A 22904-nucleotide genomic window follows, 5' to 3' on the forward strand; every position below is an offset into this window, starting at 1 on the left:
TTGCAAAAGACATGTACTTTGCAAAAGAGTTTTGATATAGTCAGGCCTTAAGCTTTGTTGTGTTAACTGTCATGAGGAAACCTTTTCCAAAGTTGTACTGTATTTAAGTATGTCAAAAACAAACCACCCAGAAGTCTGAGCCAGGCAGGCTAAGTTGTGCTGAATCAGGTCTCCTTCTTGCCTCTTGTGGTTCGTTTCCCTGCTAGCCGTACCATGTGCAGGGATCACACATAAAATGAGGGCAGAGCCAACGAAACAAGACTCAATATTGGTCACTGCTCAACAATCATAACCACAAAGATGCTCTATTTTCCTTCTTTAAAAGTTTCAGCCAAGCGTGGTGGCTCATGCCTTTAACTCCAGCACACGGAAGGCAAAGGCAGATCTCTGAGTTCAAGGCCAGCCTGGTCAACAGAGTGAGTTCCAGGACAGTCGGGGCTACACAGAGAAACCCTGTCTCAGAAGGAAAAAAAAAGAGATGTATGTCTGTGCATTTGGAATCTTCTATTATAAAAACGTTAAGCAGGGTTAAAAACAACATGAGAACTGCCTTGGCTGGGATCAAATCCAGGAACTCACACTAGTCCAGCAAGCTCCCACCCACTGAGCTCCACCTCCCTATCATACTTCCTGACTCAGCTTCTAAACAGCACCTGCTGAGTGCGGCCCAGGCCTCCTGGGGCTCAGGCTTTTCTCCTCAGCCAGCCAGCCATCCTATGAGGTTGGGACAGGATGCAGGAGAAAAATAAGTATATAGCATCAGATGGCAGGGGCAAATGTCCCAACCCCAAAAGAGCTCCCAAGCTCCCAAGGGCACTAGGGCATGGTTCAGGGGCACAGAGCTTACAGGGCTCCATCCTCAGCATTCCTCCTCACTCTTAATGTGTAGACCTGGAATGGGGCCTCGCATATGTCCGTCAAGAGCCCTACTACTGAGCCCTTCCCATCATTACAGGCCACTGTTATGACCTGAGCACTAAGCCCCAGCAGAAGCAGCTTGATGGGCCAAGAAATCGGTTTTCCTGAAAACAGAAGGCTGCATGATAATAAACCTAATGTTAACCAATCGGCTTTCCCTCTGTGTTCCGCTTCCTTGCTGCTGTTGCCTTCTGAACTCTACTGCTCTGTCCCCGCCTGGTGGGTGCACTCTGTTTAGAGCCTGGTGGGAGCATTGTCCTGGCCTGGTGGGAGCACTCTGTTTAGAGCCTGGTGGGAACACTCTGTTTAGAGCCTGGTGGGAGCACTCTATTTAGAGCCTGGTGGGAGCACTCTGTTTACATAACTAAGGCTGCCCCACTTCACAAACCACAACTAAAGCCAATCAGGTCTAACCTAAAGTTACTGCAATGTTATCTTTGGACACTCCCGATGAAGTCTCCCTGCCCCAGCCCTTAGTGGCCCACCTTGGCAATGATGACCTCCTTCCTCAGGATCTTCATGGCATAATAGCGGCCAGTGGCCTTCTCCCGCACTAAGATGACTTTGCCGAAGGTGCCCTTACCAAGGAGTTTGAGATAATCGAAGTCATTCATGGTCTGTGGGTAGAGAGAACACACAGCCTTTGGTGTTTGGCACTCAGCCCATGGGATGAAATTTTAATAAGGAAGAGGAAACCCAAAGGGCTTCATGCGGGGCTGGGGCACGAGGGGTAGATGGTAACTCTGCATGCTGAAGCTGCAGGCAGGCAGGCCTATGCTTTCCCAGCATGAGCCTTCCAACTTCCCCAATAGATTCAGAGCAGTTTGCCCTGGCACTGTCTCTCACCCCACGGGCACAGGGCAGCCCCCAACAGCATCCATAACCAGAAACCACCCTACACCGGGAAGCCCTGAAGCCCCTTACTGGAGCCCTGCATACTGTGTGTGTGGAAACCCAGGCAGGCAGGGCTGCTGCAGCCCCAGCCCCTGGCCACCTGCCACCAGCACTTACCACTTTGGCCCGGGCCTTGTTGACAGCCACCTCCATCATCTCAGGTGTGGAAGAGTCACTGGGGGAGCCACACTTGTAGTCCATGGCATCCTCTCCTGGGCCCCGCTGCTTCAGGCTGTTGGCCACCATCTGGATAGCCCGCATCCACTCTTCCCTGCAGGAAACACATACAAGTCCTGAGAACTCCTCCCTGCCCGGCCACAGCACACTGCCCACAAAGGGTAAGCAGATGACCACACCCCTTTCAGCACTTGGTGAGACCCAAGGCGGGCAGAACTGATGCATCTTGGCTAAAGCTGCACAGGCTCAGGCTGCAGAGAGGGCATCAGTGGCATAAAGACAGATCTGCCACCTTCTGAGGTGTGCTGGCTGCAGGAACCTTGAAGTCAGGCAGCACTGATATGATCAAAGGAGGGAGAACACTTTGTCTGAGGCCCTTGAGCCTTGGGGAGGGACAAGCAGCACTACCTTCAACTGCTTCAGAGCAAGTGAAAAGCTCAGGCTTACAGGCTACTGACGTTCTGTGAAGAGAAAGCAGAAGGAAAAGGAAACCTCAGGAGCTAAAGGAGCCAAAGATCTTATGAGGCAAGAGCTGGCCAGTGGGACCCCCAGGTGCCCAGCCAGCCAGGCACACGCAAGAGAAGCTGGTGGAAAAGAAGTCAGTCCCAGCAGATGGGGGCTGGCTAGAGGACAGTAAGCTGGTGCTGGAACTCCTAGGTTAGGAGCTGCTGTCTTGATCTTTGCAAACCACTCTTTGTGTGAGGTAGTACAAATGACCAGAGATCACATGCAGACATATCGTTGCATAATACTCAGTTGTCCACATCCTTCATTTTTGACCTAGCAACACAGCAGTTTTAGGTTGAACCTCTGTGTGCTTTGCTCATGTCTAGAAAAGGCCTGTGAACAGGGGGATACAGTGCTCACTAAAACAAGAGTGTTCACTGAGGGCAGGTAGCTTTTCCAGAGCCGAGAACCAAGAAGGGGCTGAGAGCGTCATGACATCCTCCACAACTATCCTGTAGAAGCCCCGCCACTCTGGTGGCATGGAGACTGCTAGCAAGGTCACACAAAGAGGGACAAATCCCAGCCTGGCCCACCCTGCTGGGCTGCTCTGCTGTTCCAGGGAGAGCCACAGCTGTTCCCATGAGTCCCCCAGAGTGCACATTGATCCATGCCTGGACACAGGTCTTACAGCAAGCAACTTGTCTTGATCCAACTGGGCACTGCCATTTCTTGGTGCTATCTACAACAACAGCATATCTTCCAGAAGGTGGCATCTTAGCAACAAGAGCAAGTCAGCAAGCAGTACTTCACACAGGGCGTGAGTGTGTATGTGGTCAGACACTCTGCAGCTCAAAGACCGACACAGGTCTGCACAGACTTGGGATGACCTAAACACCCTACAAGAAGAAAAACAGTAGTACACAGAAGTGTGGAGTTCTGTGCTCACAGTTAGATACTGCTCTCCGCACAGAGGCTCAGAAGGCACAAACATTCCTGTAACAGTTGGGGGGAGGGGCGCGCCTCTGGAGCCCTGGTTGTCCCCAGGAAGGGGAACTGGGAAGCAGGGGACCGGGAGACAGTCTCTAATAAATGTAGAATACCTACTTCCCTCCCCACATCACAAAAGAGAAAATTGAGACTCAGGGAATGTGGTTGAGTGGCAGAGCACTTGTCCAGCGTGTCCAAGGCACGGGCTCCTTCCCAGCACAAACAACAAGACCAGCACAAGAAAAACTCAGCAAGTCTGCTCTCAGCCTGGTCACTGGACTCGCAAAGGACCTGTGGCCTTCCCCAGGGCTGCTGGACCGGGTTCTGCTCAGCTCCAGGTCTGCTGACAAGCAGACACAAAGATTAGAGGGATCTGCCTTCTCAACTGGCCTGTTACCTGTGAGAGATGTGTGGACTGCACGCCATGCTCTGTGAGACAGGGGCACGAACAAGTGTTGGCACATGGCTGCTCCCCACCCAAGAGACTGGAGGCCCCCAAACCCCACAAGGCAGAATGTGACACCTGCTCTTTTTTTTTGAGATGGACTCTTGCATTGGAGCCTAGAACTCTTGTTTGTTTGTTTTCTGGTTTTTTTTTTTTTTTTTTTTTTTTTTTTTTTTTTTTTTGAGACAGGGTTTCTCTGTGTAACAGTCCAGGCTGTCCTGGAACTCACTCTGTAGACCAGGCTGGCTTTCAACTCAGAGATCCTCATGCCTCTGCCTCCGGAGTGTTGGGATTAAAGATGTGTGCTACCAACTGGCTGAGCCTAGAAATTCTGATCATCTGGCCCGAGCCTTTCAATACTGAGATAGACATGGACCACCATACCCACCTTTTCCCACTTTCATGGGGCATGCTTCTAGCACCTTCTAGTTTGGGTGCTTGGTGGGTATAAACAGTCCAGGTGGCCACAAGTTCCATGGCCCCAGAGCCTCTACACAGTGAGGCTGGTGTACACCCAGGCAGGGCAGTACTAGCCTCTTCCCTCTGAGTGGATGCCTCCAGTCAGCATTTCTCGATTGGTTTTAACCTGTACCCGCCTTGGATAAGTCAGAGCCTAAAACCCAATCCCTATATTAATATTCTTGTTTTCCAAAACACAGAAGGCGGGGGGAGACACGGGACAATGACACATGCTGTGATCTGCTTTATATGACAATAGTTGTTTACTTATATGTTTTAAAATGCTGACTTTGAAACTAGCAAGATGGCTCAGTGGTAAAGGCTCCTGCTACTAGGCGGACTTCAAAGCAGGACTCACACAGTGGATGGAGAGAGCAGATTCCCATAAGCTGTCCTCTAATATCCACACATGTATTTCGGTGTGTGCTTGTAAATGGAATTTCTAAGAAGTAGGTCTATGTCAGGCAGTGGTGGCCCATGCCTTTAATTCCAGCACTCAAGAGACAGAGGCAGTCAGCTCTCTGTGAGTTCAAGACCTGGTCTACAGAGCAAGTTCCAGGATAGCCTGGACTGTTACAAAGAGAAACCCTGTCTCAAAAAAACAAAAAAAAAAAGAAAAGAAAAATTCAGATTTATTTATTTTTTGTGTGTGTTTTTTGTTTTTGTTTTTTAGTTTTGGGTTTGTTTGTTTGTTTGTTTTTTGAGACAGGGTTTCTCTGTGTAGCTTTGGAGCCTGTCCTGGAACTTACTCTGAAGACCAGGCTGGCCTCGAACTCACAGAGATCCACCTGCCTCTGCCTCCCGAGTGCTGGGATTAAAGGTGTGTGTGCCACTGCCTAGCCTTATTTTTTTTTTTTTTCCGAGACAGGGTTTCTCCGTGTAGTTTTGCTGTCTGTCCTGGATCTCGCTCTGCAGACCAGGCTGATCTTGAACTCACAGAGATCTGCCTGCCTCTGCCTCCCAAGTACTGGGATTAAAGGTGTGCGCCACCATGCCTGGCTAAAATATTTTAAAACACTATTTAGTATTATGATAGTGGACTGAAAATCACAGATCTAAGAGGTATGAATATGAAAATGTCTTTCATACACAGAGACCTGAGACTCACATGGCAAAAACAGGCTGCAGATTAGATACACAGTGAGATTCCTGCCTTCGCTGACAGGAAGAGAAAGCACCACTCACAGGGTTGTCCCTGTGAGACTGAGGACAGGGTGCAGAGCTACACCAGCAGGGACTCTACTGTCATGTCCACCCCATCCAGCTCACTCCTACCTATGGACAGAGCCGCTGAGCTGCTGGCTCCAGCCCAGAAGGCACTAGCCGGCTTGAAAGTAATGAAGACATGGGGTGGGGCCTGAGCTAGACCATCCACCTGGCTAGAGCACCAGAGCATGTACCAGGAGGCAGCTGTGGTAACAGGCTCTCCCACCTCCTGACCAGCCACCAATTGGCTTCCAACTGGACCAAAGTTGCAAGGTTGCAGCACTCAGAATTCTAGAGAAAAAGTGAGGGCCTTGGTCCAGGACACTCCTCAAGGGTTTGCAACATGGTGTCTGGGGCAGAGGGAGCTTCCACCCAAAGCTGGCACCTTTCAGTGCCTTCCCTTTCCCCAAAGAAGCCCCAGAGAAACCAAGGCCTTCCAGTCAAAAGACTGTTCCACAGCCACAAGCCACACCTGGCTGGTGAGTGTCACACGGCCATTCCTCCCTGTGCCAGGGACCCGAGTGTCTACCCAGACAGAAGCTGATGACAGCCCAGGCCTCAATTTCTAGCTGAGGCCCAGGAGGATGAAAGAAGGATTATACTCCCTTAAGAATGTTTACAGACCAAAGGACATCGTTCTTGGAGTCCTGGAGTAAAGCAAAAGACACTTCCCCTGGGAAGCTGTGAATGAAGCAACTTTCCAGAAGACCTGCTCACTAAATACCACTACTGCCACCTCCCATTGTGGAGACATACACGGTCACACTCCATGTAAAGGAGCCCTTGGCTCCCATCAGCCTGGGTGTCTTATCTTATTCTACACATGAGGAGGCTGACATTTGCTCACTCACACGGCCAGCAAGCTGTGGGGACAACACAGAGACACAAACCAGACACTCCTGCCTTGCCCAGGAGCACATCTCCCATCTACAGTACTTTTCTGAATCTCTGCATCATTCACCTGGGTTCCAGAGCCAGGGAAGGAACATCTGAGAAGCTATGCTTACTCAAGCGACACTGGACAGAGCTCAGGCCAGCACACTGCACTGGCTGGCAAGTTGGGAGCCAGGCCTGGGCCTCCATTCGGCTGCTTACTAGCCATGTGGCCCTCAATAGGCCACCTCCTCCAGACATCTGTCTCCTTCAGATGCTGCAGGTCCCACCGTGATTGAGAACAGACTCAGGAATAAAGATCACACCAAACCAGTACACTGCTGAACATTTCCATCAAGACCAGGACCAAACTCTGTGAAGGGGTAGGGAGTTCATTTTCAGGTTTTTCCAGCCATGTGCTTAATCCACTCTGCTGTGCTGGAGCAAGAGTACCAGCAACGATTCACACACAGGTGACTGGCCTCACTCTAATCTAACTTGCATATCAGCAAGCAGGCTGTAGCTGTCAACCCTACTGAAGCCATGACTTCTGGCTTATAGGATAAACAGAGACACAGAACAAAGGAAGTAAGAAGAACACGAGGGGGTCAACAAAGCATCCAGCTTGTCTTGTCAAGAATATCAGTGTTTTGAGGAGAAAAAAAGAAAGACAAGAACTAGATTAGAGTAAGCCAGAGACACAGTACGTCCCTAGAGTGAGTCCAGCTTTAAAAACAGCATTGTCGGGGCTGAACAGATGGCTTGGCGGGTGAAGCACTTGCTCTGTAAGCACAAGACCCTGAGTACAGATCCCCAGCACTGCCATAAAAAGCCAGGCATCTGTAACCCAGGCCATGGGACAGAAGCGGGGAGCCTGGGGCTTGCTGGCCAGCCAGTCTAGCAGAAACAGCAAGCTCCAGGTTCCGTGAGAGACCTTGTCTCAGAAAGTGGAGGACAACAGAAGTGGGCACTCTATACCGGAGTGTGTATCTGTGCGCATGCATGTACTGGAACACGAACACACACACACACACACACACACACACACACACACACACACACACACACACACACAAGAAAACTAGGAAAACTCAATTATGCACAGATATGCAGAGGGTTAATACATATATATTACAGGTTAAGTTCTGTGGAAGTTTAAATGTAATTGACCCCCATAAGCTCAGAGGGAGGTGTCCTGCTGAAGGAAGTGTGTCAATGTGGGGGATGGGCTTTGAAGTCTCTTTTGCTTAAGCTTCACTCAGTGACACAGACCATTTCCTGTTGCCTGCAAGGTTTAGGACTCTCAGTCTACTTCCTGTTGCCTTCTGATCAAGATGTAGCCAGCAACATATCTGCCTGCACGCTGCCATGCTCCCCGCCGTGACAACAACGGACTGAACCTCTGAACTGTAAGCGAGACCCCAATTAAATGTTTTTCTTTTATGAGAGTTGCTGTGGTCATGGTGTCTCTTCACAGCAATAGAAACCCTACCTAAGACAGTATTCCTTACCCAAAACACTTGGGACCAGAATGCATCTATCTTGGAGTTCCTTGGATTCTGGAATGTTCACATAGACGTTACTGTCTGGTCAAGCACCTCCCATTGCAGAGACAGCCACTGTCCCACTCTGTGTGAAGGAGTCCATTAGCCTCCCATCAGCCTGATCAACTTAATCTTATTCTACACGTGGGGAGAATGAGAAACACAGAGGCTATTCCAAAATCTGGAACATTTTGAGCATCATGAGGACACAAAGTTCTGAATTGTGGAGCACTTTGGATTTCCGATTAGGGATGCTCATCCTGCACCATCCCCTCCAGCATGATGGTGGCATCCTGGATTTGGAAGAGAAGTACTTAGCAGAGGGCTGAGTGAAGAGTAAATGACTACTGCGTATAAGCAGACATTCAACCTGGCTTTCAATAACACAGAGAGGCAGGCGAGGCAGCCCAGCAGGAGAAGGTGGGTGTCTTTAGCTCTGCTGACCTGGGTTCAATCCATGGAACCTGCACGGTGGAAGGGGAGAGCTGCCTTCCTTCCACATGTACATCATGGCATACACATATTTATTCATTCTCATTCTCTCTCTCATACACACACACACACACACACACACACACACACACACACACACGAATAAAAACAACTGGAAAAAAAAAAAAACCAGCCAGAAGTGTGTGGTAAGCAGGCAAAAGCTGAGCTGCAGAGTGTAGGTAAGGTCCCAGGTGTTGACTCTAAACTTCTCTGCATCAAAATAAGCCTGTGCTGGGCACGGTGGTGTCTGTCAGTCCAAAGGAAGCTCTGTTTCCTCAAATTACAAAAGGCAGAAGGGACAAACAGCTATTTGCAGTGTCTGTTAGCATACCGGAACATACTGACCTCCAGGCTCCCTCCGTATCACAAGCACCTGTTACACATTTCAAAGCCCATGCTAGCAGCCTGGCCTTCTCACCTCCTTCCTACTAGAAACTCCCTCCAGCTCAAAGGCTTCCCTCCTCCAGAACTACTCAGTCTCCTACACCCTGCTACTGCAGCTATACGCGCTCTCTCGCGCTCGCTTGCGCTCTCGCTCTCGCTCTCGCTCTCGCTCTCTCTCTCTCTCTCTCTCTCTCTCTCTCTCTCTCTCTCTCTCCCCCTCTCCCCCTTGCTGTCCCTGTCTCTGTGTGTGCCCCCTCTCATGTGCATCCGTTGTCACCCCCTCCCCTGATCTAGACTCTTTCAGATACTCTGGCTGTTCTCTCTCTCATATCTACAATAAAAACCTTCCCTTTTTACAGGTGGCGCACACCTTTAATCCCAGCACTCAAGAGGCAGAGGCAGGTGGATCTCTATAAGTTTAACTTGTTCTACATAGTGAGATCCTGTCTCCAGAGAGAAAGAGAGAGAGAGACAGAGAGACAGAGACACACAGAGAGAGAGAGAGAGAGAGAGACAGAGAGAGACAGAGAGAGAGAGAGAGAGAGAGAGAGAGGAGAGAGAAAAGAGAGAAAAGAGAGAGAAAAGAAAGGAAGGAAAAGAACAAAGGAAACTGGCAGAATGGCTGCTAGGTCCCAGCTGTCTGGGGCAGGCAGAGAAACACCCCAAAGCCCAGCAGTGGGACTCAGAACATCTAGGCAGCATCTACCCAGCAGTGCTTCCTGTCTTCCTACAGTCCCCACGTGCACACTCAGGGTAGTCAGCAAGCTTGGGCCTATGTGAACCAGGCAGTGAGGACAGCATCAGCCCTCTCCAGAGTGGAGGAGCTGCCCTCTTGCTCTGTCTGTCTCTGCCTCCCTTTGGAATCTAGAACTTGGTCTCCAGGGCAGGGCCAACCCAGAAGCCTTCTCTCCATCAGCAGAGGGTTCTAAGGAAATAAAGAGTAAGAAGCCAACCTTCCTCCTGGCCTTAGCATGCCCTCATCTTAGCATAGGACTCTCGGCTACTGAGGACAAGCAGTCTTGTAAAAAGCAGAAAGAAGATCTCACTGGCCAGTGGCTAATGCCCTCTCCCAGGCCTAGCTGCTGGGTGCCAGGTACTGCTGCCCCAAGGCTTCCTGTTTATCATCCTCCGAATCTCTTAACAACCCTGTGACAAACCCCAGTTTATTAAGCGCCTGCCAAGCCCTGCAGGGATCTCCACTGAGGGCCAAAGCTCTGGCTGGGCTGCCAGCTTTGAGCGCCTCTACTTCCCCTCTTCCAAACAGGCAGGCAGTCCCTTGATTCTCTGGTGACACAGAACTCCGTGAGGTCCCTGGGACACATGAGCTGTTTAACCTCCAGGTCTCTGCATATTCTGGTCGGTCCATTTCCCTAGACTGTTCTCTTGCCTATCCCCAGAGCCACACTCGTAACCATCCTTCAAAACTCACCAAACACCCATGAACTAGCATCTGTTAGCCTAGGTCTGCCTTTGATAGCTTCCATATTTGGTCCCCAGTTTTCAACTGAGTAACACCTCAGCTGGTCTGAGTTGATAAATCTGCTCCCTGTGGTGAGGCAAGTATATTTTTAACTTGGGGAGATATGCAACAATAATTACAGTATAGACTGTGGTAGCATCTTGTGATATTGTTTTACGAAGGCTCTAGAACAGCACTGTCCAAGAGGGCAGCTATTAGCTACACCCATAGCTACTAAAATCAACTGAAAGTTATTGAAGTCACCAGTTTTGCTGGTACACACCTGTAATCTAAACACTTGGGAGGCAGAGGCAGAAGGATCAAAAGTTGATGACTAGTCTTGGTTACACATCAATTCAAGGCCAATCTGGGCTACACAAGTTCCCATTTTAAAAAGAAAAAGAAAAGGTAAAAAAAGCCAACATTCCATTTCTCCACTACTACACCTGAAATGCTCAGTAGGCACCCACAGCTGGGCTCTCGCCCTGGGATGTACATGAAGTGAGTGGTCCAGGACAGCCTGCTTCAGAGTTCCCACGGGTACAGCAGAAGCTCTGCCCCATGGAGCAGCAAGAGGAGTGCTCCTCAAAGCAAAGTCCGAGAGGACCGAGTGGGAGGAAGAAGACTGACCACATTAGGAGGAGCTGTCTACTACAGATAGAAATGAGAACAGAAGCCCAGCTCCACCAGGGAGAGAGATAAACCACTGAACACAGAGTTCAGAAAAAGAAACTCCTCAAGGGCAAACTCACCCACAGACAAAGAAAACCTAATCCTGCTCAGACGGCTTGGAATCCAAGCGTTTGACAACACAAGGTTATGGGGACATTTTTAGACATCACCTGACAGAAATGCGTACTCCTGTAAGCCTCAGTCTTGCCCCTAAGAATGGATCCTATGGATTGGAATTGAATCCATTACGAACAAAGAGACACACGTGATGTTTCACAGCACCACGGCCTGTAATGAGCTAAAGGCTGGAAACACATCACCCTAGAACTTTCTAAATAAACTCGGGGACACCCGTGTGTGGCTGCCACAAAAGAAATGAAAGAACACAGTGGGAGCAAGAGCCACCCCAGAAAGTTAGAAAGGCCCCCAAGACATACAGTTCAGCAAAAGGAGTAAGTTCACAGTGGTGCAATGCAGCCTCTGGGCCACAGGGCGCACCGTCTCTGCGTGCTCTTCAAGGCCACAAAGAAACTGCAAGTTGCAGGGGTTGGGAGTCACACAGATAAGGTAGCCACCATTATTCAGACTGGCCTTGATTTCATTCTCTAGCCTAGGGAGGCCTAGAACTGCATTTCTCCTGCCTCAGTCTGCCAAGTACTGAGATTATGAGCATACACCATTATACTTGGCTCCATTTTCTTTTTTTAAGACAAGATCTCATGTACGCCATGCTGACCTTGAACTTCCTATGTAGCTAACAGTGAACCTCTTGTCTCCATCTCCCCAGTAATGGGATTACAGGGATGGGCCACCATGCCAAGTTTATGCGGTACTGGAGACTTGAAACCAAAACCTCATGCTTTCTAGGCCATACTCTTAACGGAGCTACATCTCTAGCCCTACTCGGATCTTTGTAACTGACCTCTGCACCACTGCCTAGGATCAATGAAAGCGCTTATGCAGAATGCAGCTGGCAAATCTCCAGGTCAGTCTGAAGATGCAGAGTGGGGTCTTGAGAGCAAGTAACCCAGCTCTTTTCAGCTCCAGCTGGGAAGACCCCACGCCAGAAGGGCTCCAGGTAATGGATTCTTTCACAGCATCCCCAAGGATTCTGTCCATGTACACCTCTTGCCTTCATACCTACCCACTCTCAGAGGACAGCCACACAGAGTGCGTGCAAACTCACCTCTCATCTGGAGAGTCTACATGGAAGGTCCTCTCGATGACTGTGGTCCACTGCAGGCAGCGTATGACAAAGGTGTTGGGTCGTGGCCTCTCAGTCTTCATCAGCTGGCATTCTGTAGGTATAGGCAGGAAAGAGTGAGGGATGGTCCTGCTGCCTAAAGACCAATTTCCCCAAGCCATCTTTTGTGTGCCAACCCCCATACCAGATGATGCCAGGGACTGAGACAGTCCTGAGCATGTCCTCTAAGGCACAGGATGTCACAGTCTTCACTTGCTCTTCAAGGGCACAAAGAAACTCTGAGCTGCAGGAAGGACTGCATAGACGGGCATAAGTGGCAGTGAGGTTTTCACCAAGCACCCCTCCACACAGTTTCTTTCTTTCTTGGTTTCACCACATTCCTACAGTTCCAAGGATGAAACTCAGGGCTTAATTACACCAGACAAAGGCTCTGTCACTGAGCAAGGGCTCTAGCTTCCTTTTTTCTTGAGAAACAAGGTCTTACACTAAGTTATTCAGGCTGGCTTTAAACAACTGAGAAGTCAGGCCAGATAGGGAAAGACACAGAAGGTGTCCAACCCAGCCTGGGGCCTTGGGGAGGACTTTCCTGAGGGTGGAGCATCTCTGAGCTGAGACCAGAAGGCAGGGGAGCCAAGTAAGAAAAACAGAGTGCCGTTCAAGGCAGGCCACAGGAGACAGAAGCCTCAGGTCTAGAGAGGTTGGTCAAGCTGGTCAGGCAGAGCCTTGGAAATCATAGTGAGGAATGCAGACTCTCTGGGGCCACAGGGAGCCATGAAAGGGATATTGACGAAGCGAGGCAGGTCCCTCTTGCTGAAGGCCAGCGCCAGCAGCAGAGAGTTAACGGGCAGAATGGGCTAGGGTGGAATAGAGCAGGGCTGGGGAGGGAAGGGCACTGGGCTACAGGGCAGAGAGAACCAGACCCAGGTCACTGCCTGAGATCTAGAGCAAACAGATGAGATGAAGATGCAGACAGGGAAAAAGAAGATCGTGGGTGGAGGGACAGGAAGGTCAGCCTGGGATATGGCAAGGATGGAGCTCTAGAGGCCACCCACGAAAAAATTTTCAAGAAGCTGCTGGAGGTGGGCTGGCAGCTCAAGTGAGAAGCTGGAGCTGCTAACAGATGTGCCAAGGCCATGGGCACAGGAAGAGAGTGCCAGAAAAAGGCCTTCTGCAAAGGGGTGGGCACTAGGCTGGGTTCCAGAGTCTGCAGAAGGGAGAGCTGGAGGGACAAGCAGAGGCTGCAGCAAGGCCCTCAGAGAGGATGGGTTCTGGGGTGATGGAGACAGGGCAGTATACCAAAGACATAGTACTGGTCCACAGTGAAGGAAGCAGACAGGAGCACAGTGGGATTCTTGCACTTGTCAAGCTGGTCAAGCTTAACTGGGCAACACATGCCTTTAATCCCAGCAGAGGCAGAGGCAGGCAGATCTCTAAATTTGAGGGCAGCCTGGTCTACAAAGTGAGTTCCACGACAGCCAGGGTTACACAGAGAAAGCCTGTCTTGAAAACCCAGGTTAGGTAGCACAGAGGGAACTGGGAACATACGGTGAGCTCTGGAGCAGCTCAGTGGGATGCTAACACTTACTGCCCAGAGGGGCAGAGAGAGGAGGGACGACTCTGTTAACAGGACAGGACACCAGCTAGAACCACAGAGCCTGAGGAGGTGGGGTGTGCAGAAACATCATGACTTCTTACTGTCCCCAGAAAGGAAAAGGGCCACTGACAAGGAGCAACAGCAAGAGAGGGAAGAAGTAAGATCTGAGGATGAACAGGCCAAAGACAGGTTCTGGCTCGAGCAAAACTGTGTCCCATGTGCCCCAAACACCTGCCAGCAAAGCTGTGAACTGTGGAACTCCAGCCTCCTTGTGCTGAAACGCACCTGCTACAGAGAAATTGTTCAGAGGGGGGGAGGTCTGGTCAGGGGCCTCAGGCCTCTCCTTATACCCAATGAAAGAGCCGTCACTCTTCAGAAGGAAGTAGCGGGGCCTCCAGGTCTTGATGTATTCACCTGAAATGAGGCAGAAGGAGAAAAGGTCAGGGCAAGGTTAAACAATGTCCCAGCAGGCAGGCAGTGCAGGATGACAGTGACTCACGGCGGTACCACATTGGGAGGAAGGTAGATGAGAGTCCCTCCCAAGGGAGCCTTGGAGGTGGCACCTGCTGACGCAGGCTGGGGCACTGGGCTGGGCCCAAGTGATCCACAGGTCATGCCTGGCAGGAAGGCACCTGCAACAGTGTCCCAGGGCACCACTGCCTTAGCATATATGGCAGTAGCAAGCTATCCTTGCCAGCAAAGACTGCCCTAAGGGATGCCTGGCCTCCAAACACTCAAGTCCCCTTAGGCTGATATTTATCATCATAGCCATGCAGGGGATCAGACGTCAAAACACTCTCCCACCCTCCAAGTACCCTTTGATCACTTCCATTTCTCCTGAGTGAATATTCAAGTCCCCTGCTTATAGGTACACACATATACACACCCAATACTCCCCAAGGACCCACTCCTTAAAAGATTTCTGAGAGCTGGGCAGTGGTAGTGCACGCCTTTAATCCCAGCACTCAGGAGGCAGAGGCAGGAGGACCTCTGAGTCCAAGGCCAGCCTGGTCTACAGAGCTAGTTCCAGGATAGCCAGGGCTACACAGAAAAACCCTGTCTTGAAAAACTAAAAAATAAAATAAAAAAATATATGTGTATACACACACACAAAATGACATGGAAAAGCACACACACACACACACACACACACACACACACACACACACACACATCCACAGGAACACACTACCCATACAGTCAAATAAAGGAAGTGGTCTGGGGAGATGCCTCAGGGATAAGAGGTCTTGCCACCGCTGCCATGAGAACCAGAGTATAAATTCCCTGCACTTGAATAAAAGTCAGGTATGGCTTCATGTTCCCAATAACATGTAACCTAACACTGAGGAAGGATGGGAGGCAGAGGCAGGAGGATGGCTGGGGTATGCTGTTTGCTAGCTTCACCAAAACCTAGCAAGGTCCAGTTCAGTAAGAGACCCTGTCCCAAAGGAGTAAGATGGTGAGTGACAGAGCAGAGGACACCCGAGGATGTCTCTGTACACATACACACTACACACACAAAGCAGAAATAGGGCCAGCATGATGGCTCGGTGGATGCTGAGGATACAGTAAAGAGAGCCAACCCCCACAGCTGTTTTCTGACCTACACCAGGGCACACATTTTGTGGGGTTTTTTTAATTTTATGTTTTTAATTTTTTAAATATCTTTACTTTATGTGTGAATGTTTTGCCTGTAGGGATGTATCTGTACCATGTGCATGCCTGTACCTGCAGAGGCCAAAAGGAACTGGAGTTGCGAATAGGTGTGGGCCTTCATGTGGGTGCTGGGGATCCAATCTGGTTCCTCTGCAAGAGCAGATGGTGCTCTCAACCACAGAGCCATCTCCCTAGACCAATGTTGTTTTTAAAAGTGGAAACCATCCAAATGCCCATCGCAAACTTGCTGGACCCATATGCTGGGCTACTATTTGGTCAGAAAAAGAAATAACAGACTGCCGCCGCTCCCTTCTACAGAGAGGCTGAACCACCCCTTCTGCCTAAGGCAAAGAAGGCAACCAATCACAAAGCACCACAAATGAGGACCGCTGCAACCATGTGACAGTGTAAAAGGGACGGGCATTCTGGAGAAAGTGTATTTCACATTTTGGATATTAACCTTTTCCCAGGCTGGCAGTATACAGCGGGATTCTCTCATGCGTGGGGCTCTCAGTCAGCCCTGCAATTTTAAGAGGACACAACCAAAACTATGCTATTCCGGTGTGGCTACGGTATGATGCTCAGGGAAGCTATGAGCGTCTGGTGTGTTCACAGTGAGACGTTTCTAACTTACGACATGTTTTCCCAAGTTCAGGAGAATCTATATATATATATCTATATATATATATATAGATATATATATATATAGATATATATATATGTCCGCTTATATAAAATGTTCAGAATAGCTAACTCCGTGAAGATGAAAGTGGATTAAAGGTTGCCTGGGACTGGGAAGACAAGGAGTCTGGAGATGGGAATGTGAGAACCAATGTGAGAAAGGTTCTTTTCAGGGTAGTAAAAACTGTCTAAAACTGGAAGCCAGGTGTGATAACTCACACTTGCAATCCCAGCAGTTGGAAGGCTAAGGCAGGAAGATTTTTGGAAAGTTCCAGGGCTATCCTGGGCTACACAGTGAACTCCAGGGCAGCCTGGTCTAGAGTGAGACAGCATCTTACACCAAAACAAACCAAATAGTCTAAAACTGACTGTAATAAGAGCTGTACTGAGAAGACAGAGGCAAGACAGACTTGGGAATCTGAAGCCAACCTGTACAACACAGGACAGCTTGCTTCAGAAGAAAGGGAAACTGTACACTATGACCAAGTAAATATAAAGACAGTTCAGCTATTAGCCAGAGTTTCAATCTTCTAGTCCTTTGCTAAAGTGTCAAACGACAGGAAAGAGAAAGACGACAGGCACTAGTATTTGTTCTCCAGGACTTTCAGGAAATGCAGAGTTGCTCCCTTGGCCACATATATGGGAATATCCAAGAAGAGAGGCAGGGTAGACATCAAAGGGATGGAAGGATTCAAAAAGGAACACCCCATAAAAGTTACCATGGCAAAACTGGAAGAGTCTACAATGTCATCCAGCATGCTGTTGGCACTGCTACAAACAAGCAAGCTCTGGGCAGGGCTGTTGCCAGGAGAATTAATGCGTGTAGTGAGCATATGATGCTCTCTAAGAGCCGACAGCTTCCTGAACCGGGTGCGGGAAAATGATCAGAGAAAGAAGGAAGCCAAAAAGAAAGGTTCCCAGGTTCAACGGACATGCCAGCCTACTTCCCCTAGAGATCTACAAATGGAGAGGAGCCCAAGCCGATGAACTCCCTATGAATTCAGTTTATTAGGAATAAAAATAAAAGGAAAATAACTCCAGACTGGAAAAAAAGTGGTTCAGGATATGAAAATCAATCAATGTGGTAAACAGCTCAGTCACATTGATAGACACAGCACCAGGTATCAGAGCGTTCACCACGCAGGGGTACACACAAGGGCAGTCCCTCAGCACAACGCAGGGCACAGAAGAAAAGCCCATGCTGCTGTCACTGCCATACAACAGACCGCAAAGTTCCCCACGGTCAGGAAAATACCAAGATGCCTGTTTTCACCACTGCTAAGCAAACTTACTATTTGGTCATGATGAACTGCTGCTCCATTCTACAAAGCAGCTGAACCACCACTAGGTCGAAGGCAAAGAAGCCAACTACTTTTTTCTGACCCAAAAAGTAAGAGGTGTCCACACTGCAAGGAAAGTAGTAAAACTATATTTATTTGCAGGAAACAAGATCCTACATAGTGAAAAGTCACAGAAGAATCCACAAAAGCTAGGCTGTAGCTCAGCTGGTGTGTGTGTATATATACAGATATACATATATATTTATTTATCTTACATACACTATATATATGATATATATTTTTTAAGAGGGCTGGAGAGGTGACTCAGCAATTAAGATTACTAATTGATCATTGAACAATTAAGATCAATATGTATTATATGTAAACATATATTATGTATATATATAATATAAATATATATATTTTTAAAAGGGGCTGGAGAGATGGCTCAGCAATTAAGATCACTGGCTGCTCTTCCAGAAAACCCAAGTTCAATTCCCAGTACCCACATGGCATCTTATAATTCCAGGGAATCTGTGGGCACTGCATGTACATGGTACACAGATATGCATGCAGCCAAAATACACATAAAATGTAAATTGAAAAAAATTTTTTTTGGTTGTCTAAGATGGGGTTTCTCCGTGTAGCCCTGCCTGTCCTGAAACTCACTTTATAGACTGGGCTAACTGAGCTCAAACTCAGCAATGTGCCAGCTTCTGACTTCCAACTGCTGAGAGTAAAGGTATGTGCTGCTATGCCTGGCTGAATAAAAATACTTTTTCCAAAAAGGAAAATTTTAAATTCTGTACTGGTTAGTTTTCTGTAAATGTGATACAAACTAGGGTCATCTGGGAAGATGGAATCTCAATTGAGAAAATGCTTCCATCAAATCTATGGGTTATTTTCTTAACAACTGATGTGGGAGGGTCCATTCCACTGCAGGCTGTGCTACCACTGAGCAGGCAGGCAGGCGAGCAAGCCATGGGAAGCAGGCTAGAAAGCAGCACTACTTCATGGCCTCACTTCAGTTCCTGCCCTGACTTCCTGTCATGATGGACTACAACTATAAGCTGAAATGAATCCTTTCCTTCCTAAATTGCTCATTTGTGGCCTTTATCACAGCAACAGAAAATAAACGAAGGGCTAGACACATGGCTCAGTAGTTAGGAGTACTTGCTGCTCTTCTGAAGGACCAGAATTCAGCTCCCAGCACCAACATCTGGCGGCTCACAACTGTCTGTAACTCCAGCTCCTGAGGAATGTGATGCTTCCAAGGGTACCTATACTCATGTGAACACCACCCCGTATAACTAAAAATAATAAAAAGTACATCTTAAAAAAACAAGATTTAAAGAAAGAAAGGAAGGAAGCAAGGAAGGGAGGAAGGAAGAAAGGAAGGAAGGAAGGAAAGCAAACTAAGACAAATTCCATTAAATGGGGGCTGTGGAGCAGGCTCACCAGGTAAAGTGCTTGCCATACAACCATGGGGACCTGAGTGTGCAGCTCCAGCATGCACATAAAAGCCAGGCATGGCAGGGTATGCCTGGAATTCATATAATCTGGGGGGGCAGAGACAAAAGGATCCGAGAGAGCTTGCTGGCTAGCCAACTGCCCAGCCTAATTTTTATTTATTTATATTTATTATTTCATGTATAAGCTTAGTATCCAAAATATATATATAAAAAAAAAAACTCTTATTATTCAACAAGAGAGCCCACATTTTAAAGAGGTCAAGGACCTGGGCAGCTATTGCACCAGAGATAGGTCAAGCATAGCCGGGCGGTGGTGGCGCACACCTTTAATCCCAGCACTCGGGAGGCAGAGGCAGGCGGATCTCTGTGAGTTCGAGGCCAGCCTGGGCTACAGAGTGAGTTCCAGGATAGCCAGGGATACACAGAGAAACCCTGTCTTGAAAAAACAAAAGACAGGCTAAGCACATCAAGAATCTCACATCTTGGGCACTGAGAGAATGCAAACTGAAACTATGATAAAACAAACAAACAATGATTACGCCAATGATTACCACGTTTAAGTGAGTACAGGAGAATCAGGAGTTCCAGGTCATCCTAGCTAATGAGACTGTCTCAAAAAAAAAAAAAAAAAAAAAAAGGATTGGAAGGAAAACAGGTATCCAAATATTATACACTTTGTTCAGAGTGACACCAACTCACAACTGCCAAAAGAAAGAAGCAATGCCAATGTATATATAGTCAAAGGATAGATTTTTAAAAATGTCCTATACCCATATATCTATTTGGCTATAAAAAGGAGTTAAGAGGTTGGAGAGATGGCACAGTGGTTAAAAAGTGTTTCCCATGCTTGCAGAGGACCCAGGTAGGGTTCCTAGCACCCACACTGGTCAGCTCCGTCTCCTGTAACTGCGGCTCTACAGGATCAGACATCCTCTTCTGGTCTCCATGGGTACCACATACACATGCGTGCATACAGACAGACAAACAGATACACATAAATAAAAAACAAAAAAGGAATGAAGCAGTGACACAAGGTATAACACAGATAAGCACTAAGTCAAGGAGAAGCCGCTGGTCACAAAGGCCATGGCGTCTGATCCCAGCACTGTGAAGTGGCTAGAGCAGATCAGTCCATAAAGACGGAAGCGCTGCTGCTGGCAGGTGCTAGGAAGAAGAGGGGGAGACCCACTGCTTAGTGGGTTCAAGGTCTTCCTGTGGCTGATGAAGCATTTGGGAACTTTAGAGAAGGACTGGTTACTTAACACCATGAATGGATAAAGGTCACTCAATTATACAAGTTAGAAAGGTTTACTTCATATTATGGAAATTTTGCCTCGATTGAAAAGGAAAAACTGAAGCTGGGGGTGTAGCTTAGAGCACTTGCTTAGCATGAAAAGGCCCTGGGATCTGCAACACACATTATTTTAAAAACAAGCAAAAAACGAACAGCAACAACAAACTACCCTAAAGCAGCAGTTACTGCTCGGGTGGGACACAGGGTGCTGAAGACTGCCTTGTTCTTTCTTTATCTGGACACTGGCATAGGTGAGGCAATGACCCAGGGCACTTATCTGTGGTGTTCCATACTTTAGCAACAAGAAGTCTACAGGAAGAGGGAAGAAAAAAAAAATCTCACAGTCTAATCCTCACAGTCACATGAGAAAACTGAGTCAGGGAGGCCCACTTTCATGGCAAGAATCATAGGGCTGGCTCTCTGGGACGGCTGGTGCTAGAATCCAGAACTCTCCCCCGACCACTATGCAGTCTGCCTCCATGCCAGCAGGAGACAGAGCGTTCTGCTAAGGTGGTGTGATGGTTAAAGCCCAGTCACAAACAGGATCTGGTGGTGGTCGTACCATCCCGTCAGTCAAACCCTCAGATCCTGCTGAGTAAGTAAAAGGCAGCACACATGCAGGCCAGGCCTTGAGCCCAGTCACGTTGAGCATCAGAGGGCCAGGGTCCCACTTAGCTCTCTGCCAAGGCCTGGGCAATCACTTTTGCTGCTAGTCTGCCCTGAGAGGGCATCCATGAAGACTCAACAACACAGGCTTGCCTGGGGCAGAGCCTGAGACCTGACAGACTGGGAGTAACCAGTACAATGATTACTTTAACCAGCACGAGTGGGAATGGGTTAGCACAGATGCCCAGGCATCAGGAGGCAGCAGAGCCCTCTTTCTGTCAGCCACTACTCGGATGACCAAGGGGGACACCTGTGTGCATATGCCTTGTGTATTCAGGGCAGGTGAGCCAGACAAAAGACAAGGACAGGCCAGCAGCCAATTCAACTCAGCCCTTACCACACAAACACAGACCCTTAATCCAGTGAGCCTAGGGAAACTCCAGCCAAGGGACAGCCTAACACACCCTAACACAGTCGCCACTACACACAATCCCAATCATTCATTCAGCAGTTGTTTGCTGAGCACCTACTATATGTCAAACATTTCTTGAGGCAATCAAGACAGCATAGTAAATATACCACATGAAAATCTGGCCTCAAGGGGGTTGACATCAGGCGCTTAGATTGTTAACTCATCTTACAGACTCAGAACCAAGCATAGTAGCTCACACCTGCAATCCCAGTTCTAGGGAGGCTGAGGCAGGATTACTGCAATGCTGACATCAGCCTGGAATACCAGAAAAACAAAAAGATCCAAGACAGGTGGCGCAGTTCACCCACTGTCACATCAAAAGGAAGTGACAGGGCCAATGTCAGAATCTGTCAGGTGTCAATGTTTGGATGGTTGCACTTGACAGTCTCAAACTCACTCGGGGCTCAGTCTGAGGCACTGGAGTGCCCTGAATGCCACCTGCTGTGAGGGTGGTAGGAAATGGGTTTTCCTCTGCTGTTCTGCTGGCCCTAAGGAGCAGCTCATTCCATGTGACTGCTGGTGTCTTTGGCCAGGGATGGCAGGACAGGTTCTCATCAGCCATCTGTTATTCAAATGTGCCCCTCTTGCTCCCCTCAGGATGCCCTGACTGTCCTGCTACCCACGTGCCACTGCCTGTGAACCATGGGACTCTCTTGCTCCTCCAGGAAGCCACCCCCAACCACCAGATGCAGCATGGCTCTCCGATGTAAGCCTCATACCCACCTTCCTCTCATTGCTTGATTTTACTTCACAACATAGGCCATCACTGGATACCAAGGTCTGCCTGGACACCTAACCTCCCCCAGGATGTCACATGTTACCACGAAGATGGGATCCCTGACTGCGTCTCTGAGACCCAGAACAGCTCCCAGCACACAGGAGCCACTTCAAGAGTTAAGCACTGAGTGAATGGAAGTGTCTGTGGACCAGCTTCTTCGGTCCTGCCACCTTTCCCACCCAGGAGAAGGTCCCTGAAGGCCAGCAGCAACAAAGCCAACTCTCAGCACATGCTGCTTCCTTATCTGCCTCCTAGTGTCACATGGCATCTGGTACAGGCACAGGGGAGCCTGGCCTCTCAAGGTCTAGTCTCCTCTCTATCCATGACCTCACCAGGGCCTCAGCTTCCTGTCACACAACTGGACTAGGTCCTGCTTGGCTCCCAGTATCCCAGGCTTCCTGCCCCCAGCAGAGGACTGGAGCTAGTGGGGCTTGAGTCCGCTCTGTTCAGCTTCCATCTCACTCTGCTCCAGCTACAATATTCCTAGAAACACCAGGCACATGCAGGTCTCTGAGCCTTTGTCCTTTCTGCCCCTCCTCCCACAGGACATCTTTTCCAGGCAATTTTGGTGGCTCCGGTACTGGACACCTGTTTCTCTAGGCTCTGTTCACTGTCACCTCCTCAGAGTGCCTCCCCACAAGCCTGTCTCTGCCCAGCCCCTTGACGCCTCATTCACATGGCACTTCTTACCACCTAACACTGTATCTATTTACTTACTGTGTTACCACTCCGGGGGCCTCCACAAGGTCCCAGAACCTTACAGTCAATGACTGTTTGATAAATAAGCCCTGAGTATCGCTTGGCTGTGTTACTTGAGTTCCATGCGATTACCCCTCTCTAAGCCTCAGTTTCTTCACCTGTAAGATGGAGGTATGAATGAGATCACTGACAAAGATGCCAAGCCTGAAAC

The 22904-nt window shown here is 48.9% G+C and overlaps 1 protein-coding gene across 4 annotated transcripts in view; it reads right to left on the reverse strand.

Moving 5' to 3' along the window:
• The window catches only part of Akt2 (AKT serine/threonine kinase 2), a 50531-nt gene that overhangs the window by 9165 nt on the left and 18462 nt on the right, over nucleotides 1-22904 (reverse strand). For all 4 annotated transcript variants that reach the window (XM_059279414.1, XM_059279390.1, XM_059279399.1 and 1 more), the window contains exons 3-6: nucleotides 14041-14169; nucleotides 12144-12255; nucleotides 1930-2083; nucleotides 1404-1535 (exon numbers count right to left, since the gene is read on the reverse strand). In XM_059279414.1, coding sequence (XP_059135397.1) covers nucleotides 1404-1535; nucleotides 1930-2083; nucleotides 12144-12255; nucleotides 14041-14169 — 527 coding nt within the window. The remainder of the gene's footprint in view (nucleotides 1-1403; nucleotides 1536-1929; nucleotides 2084-12143; nucleotides 12256-14040; nucleotides 14170-22904) is intronic.

This window comes from Peromyscus eremicus, chromosome 1, assembly GCF_949786415.1.
Source record: "Peromyscus eremicus chromosome 1, PerEre_H2_v1, whole genome shotgun sequence".
In the NCBI taxonomy this organism is placed as follows: Eukaryota; Metazoa; Chordata; class Mammalia; order Rodentia; family Cricetidae; genus Peromyscus; species Peromyscus eremicus.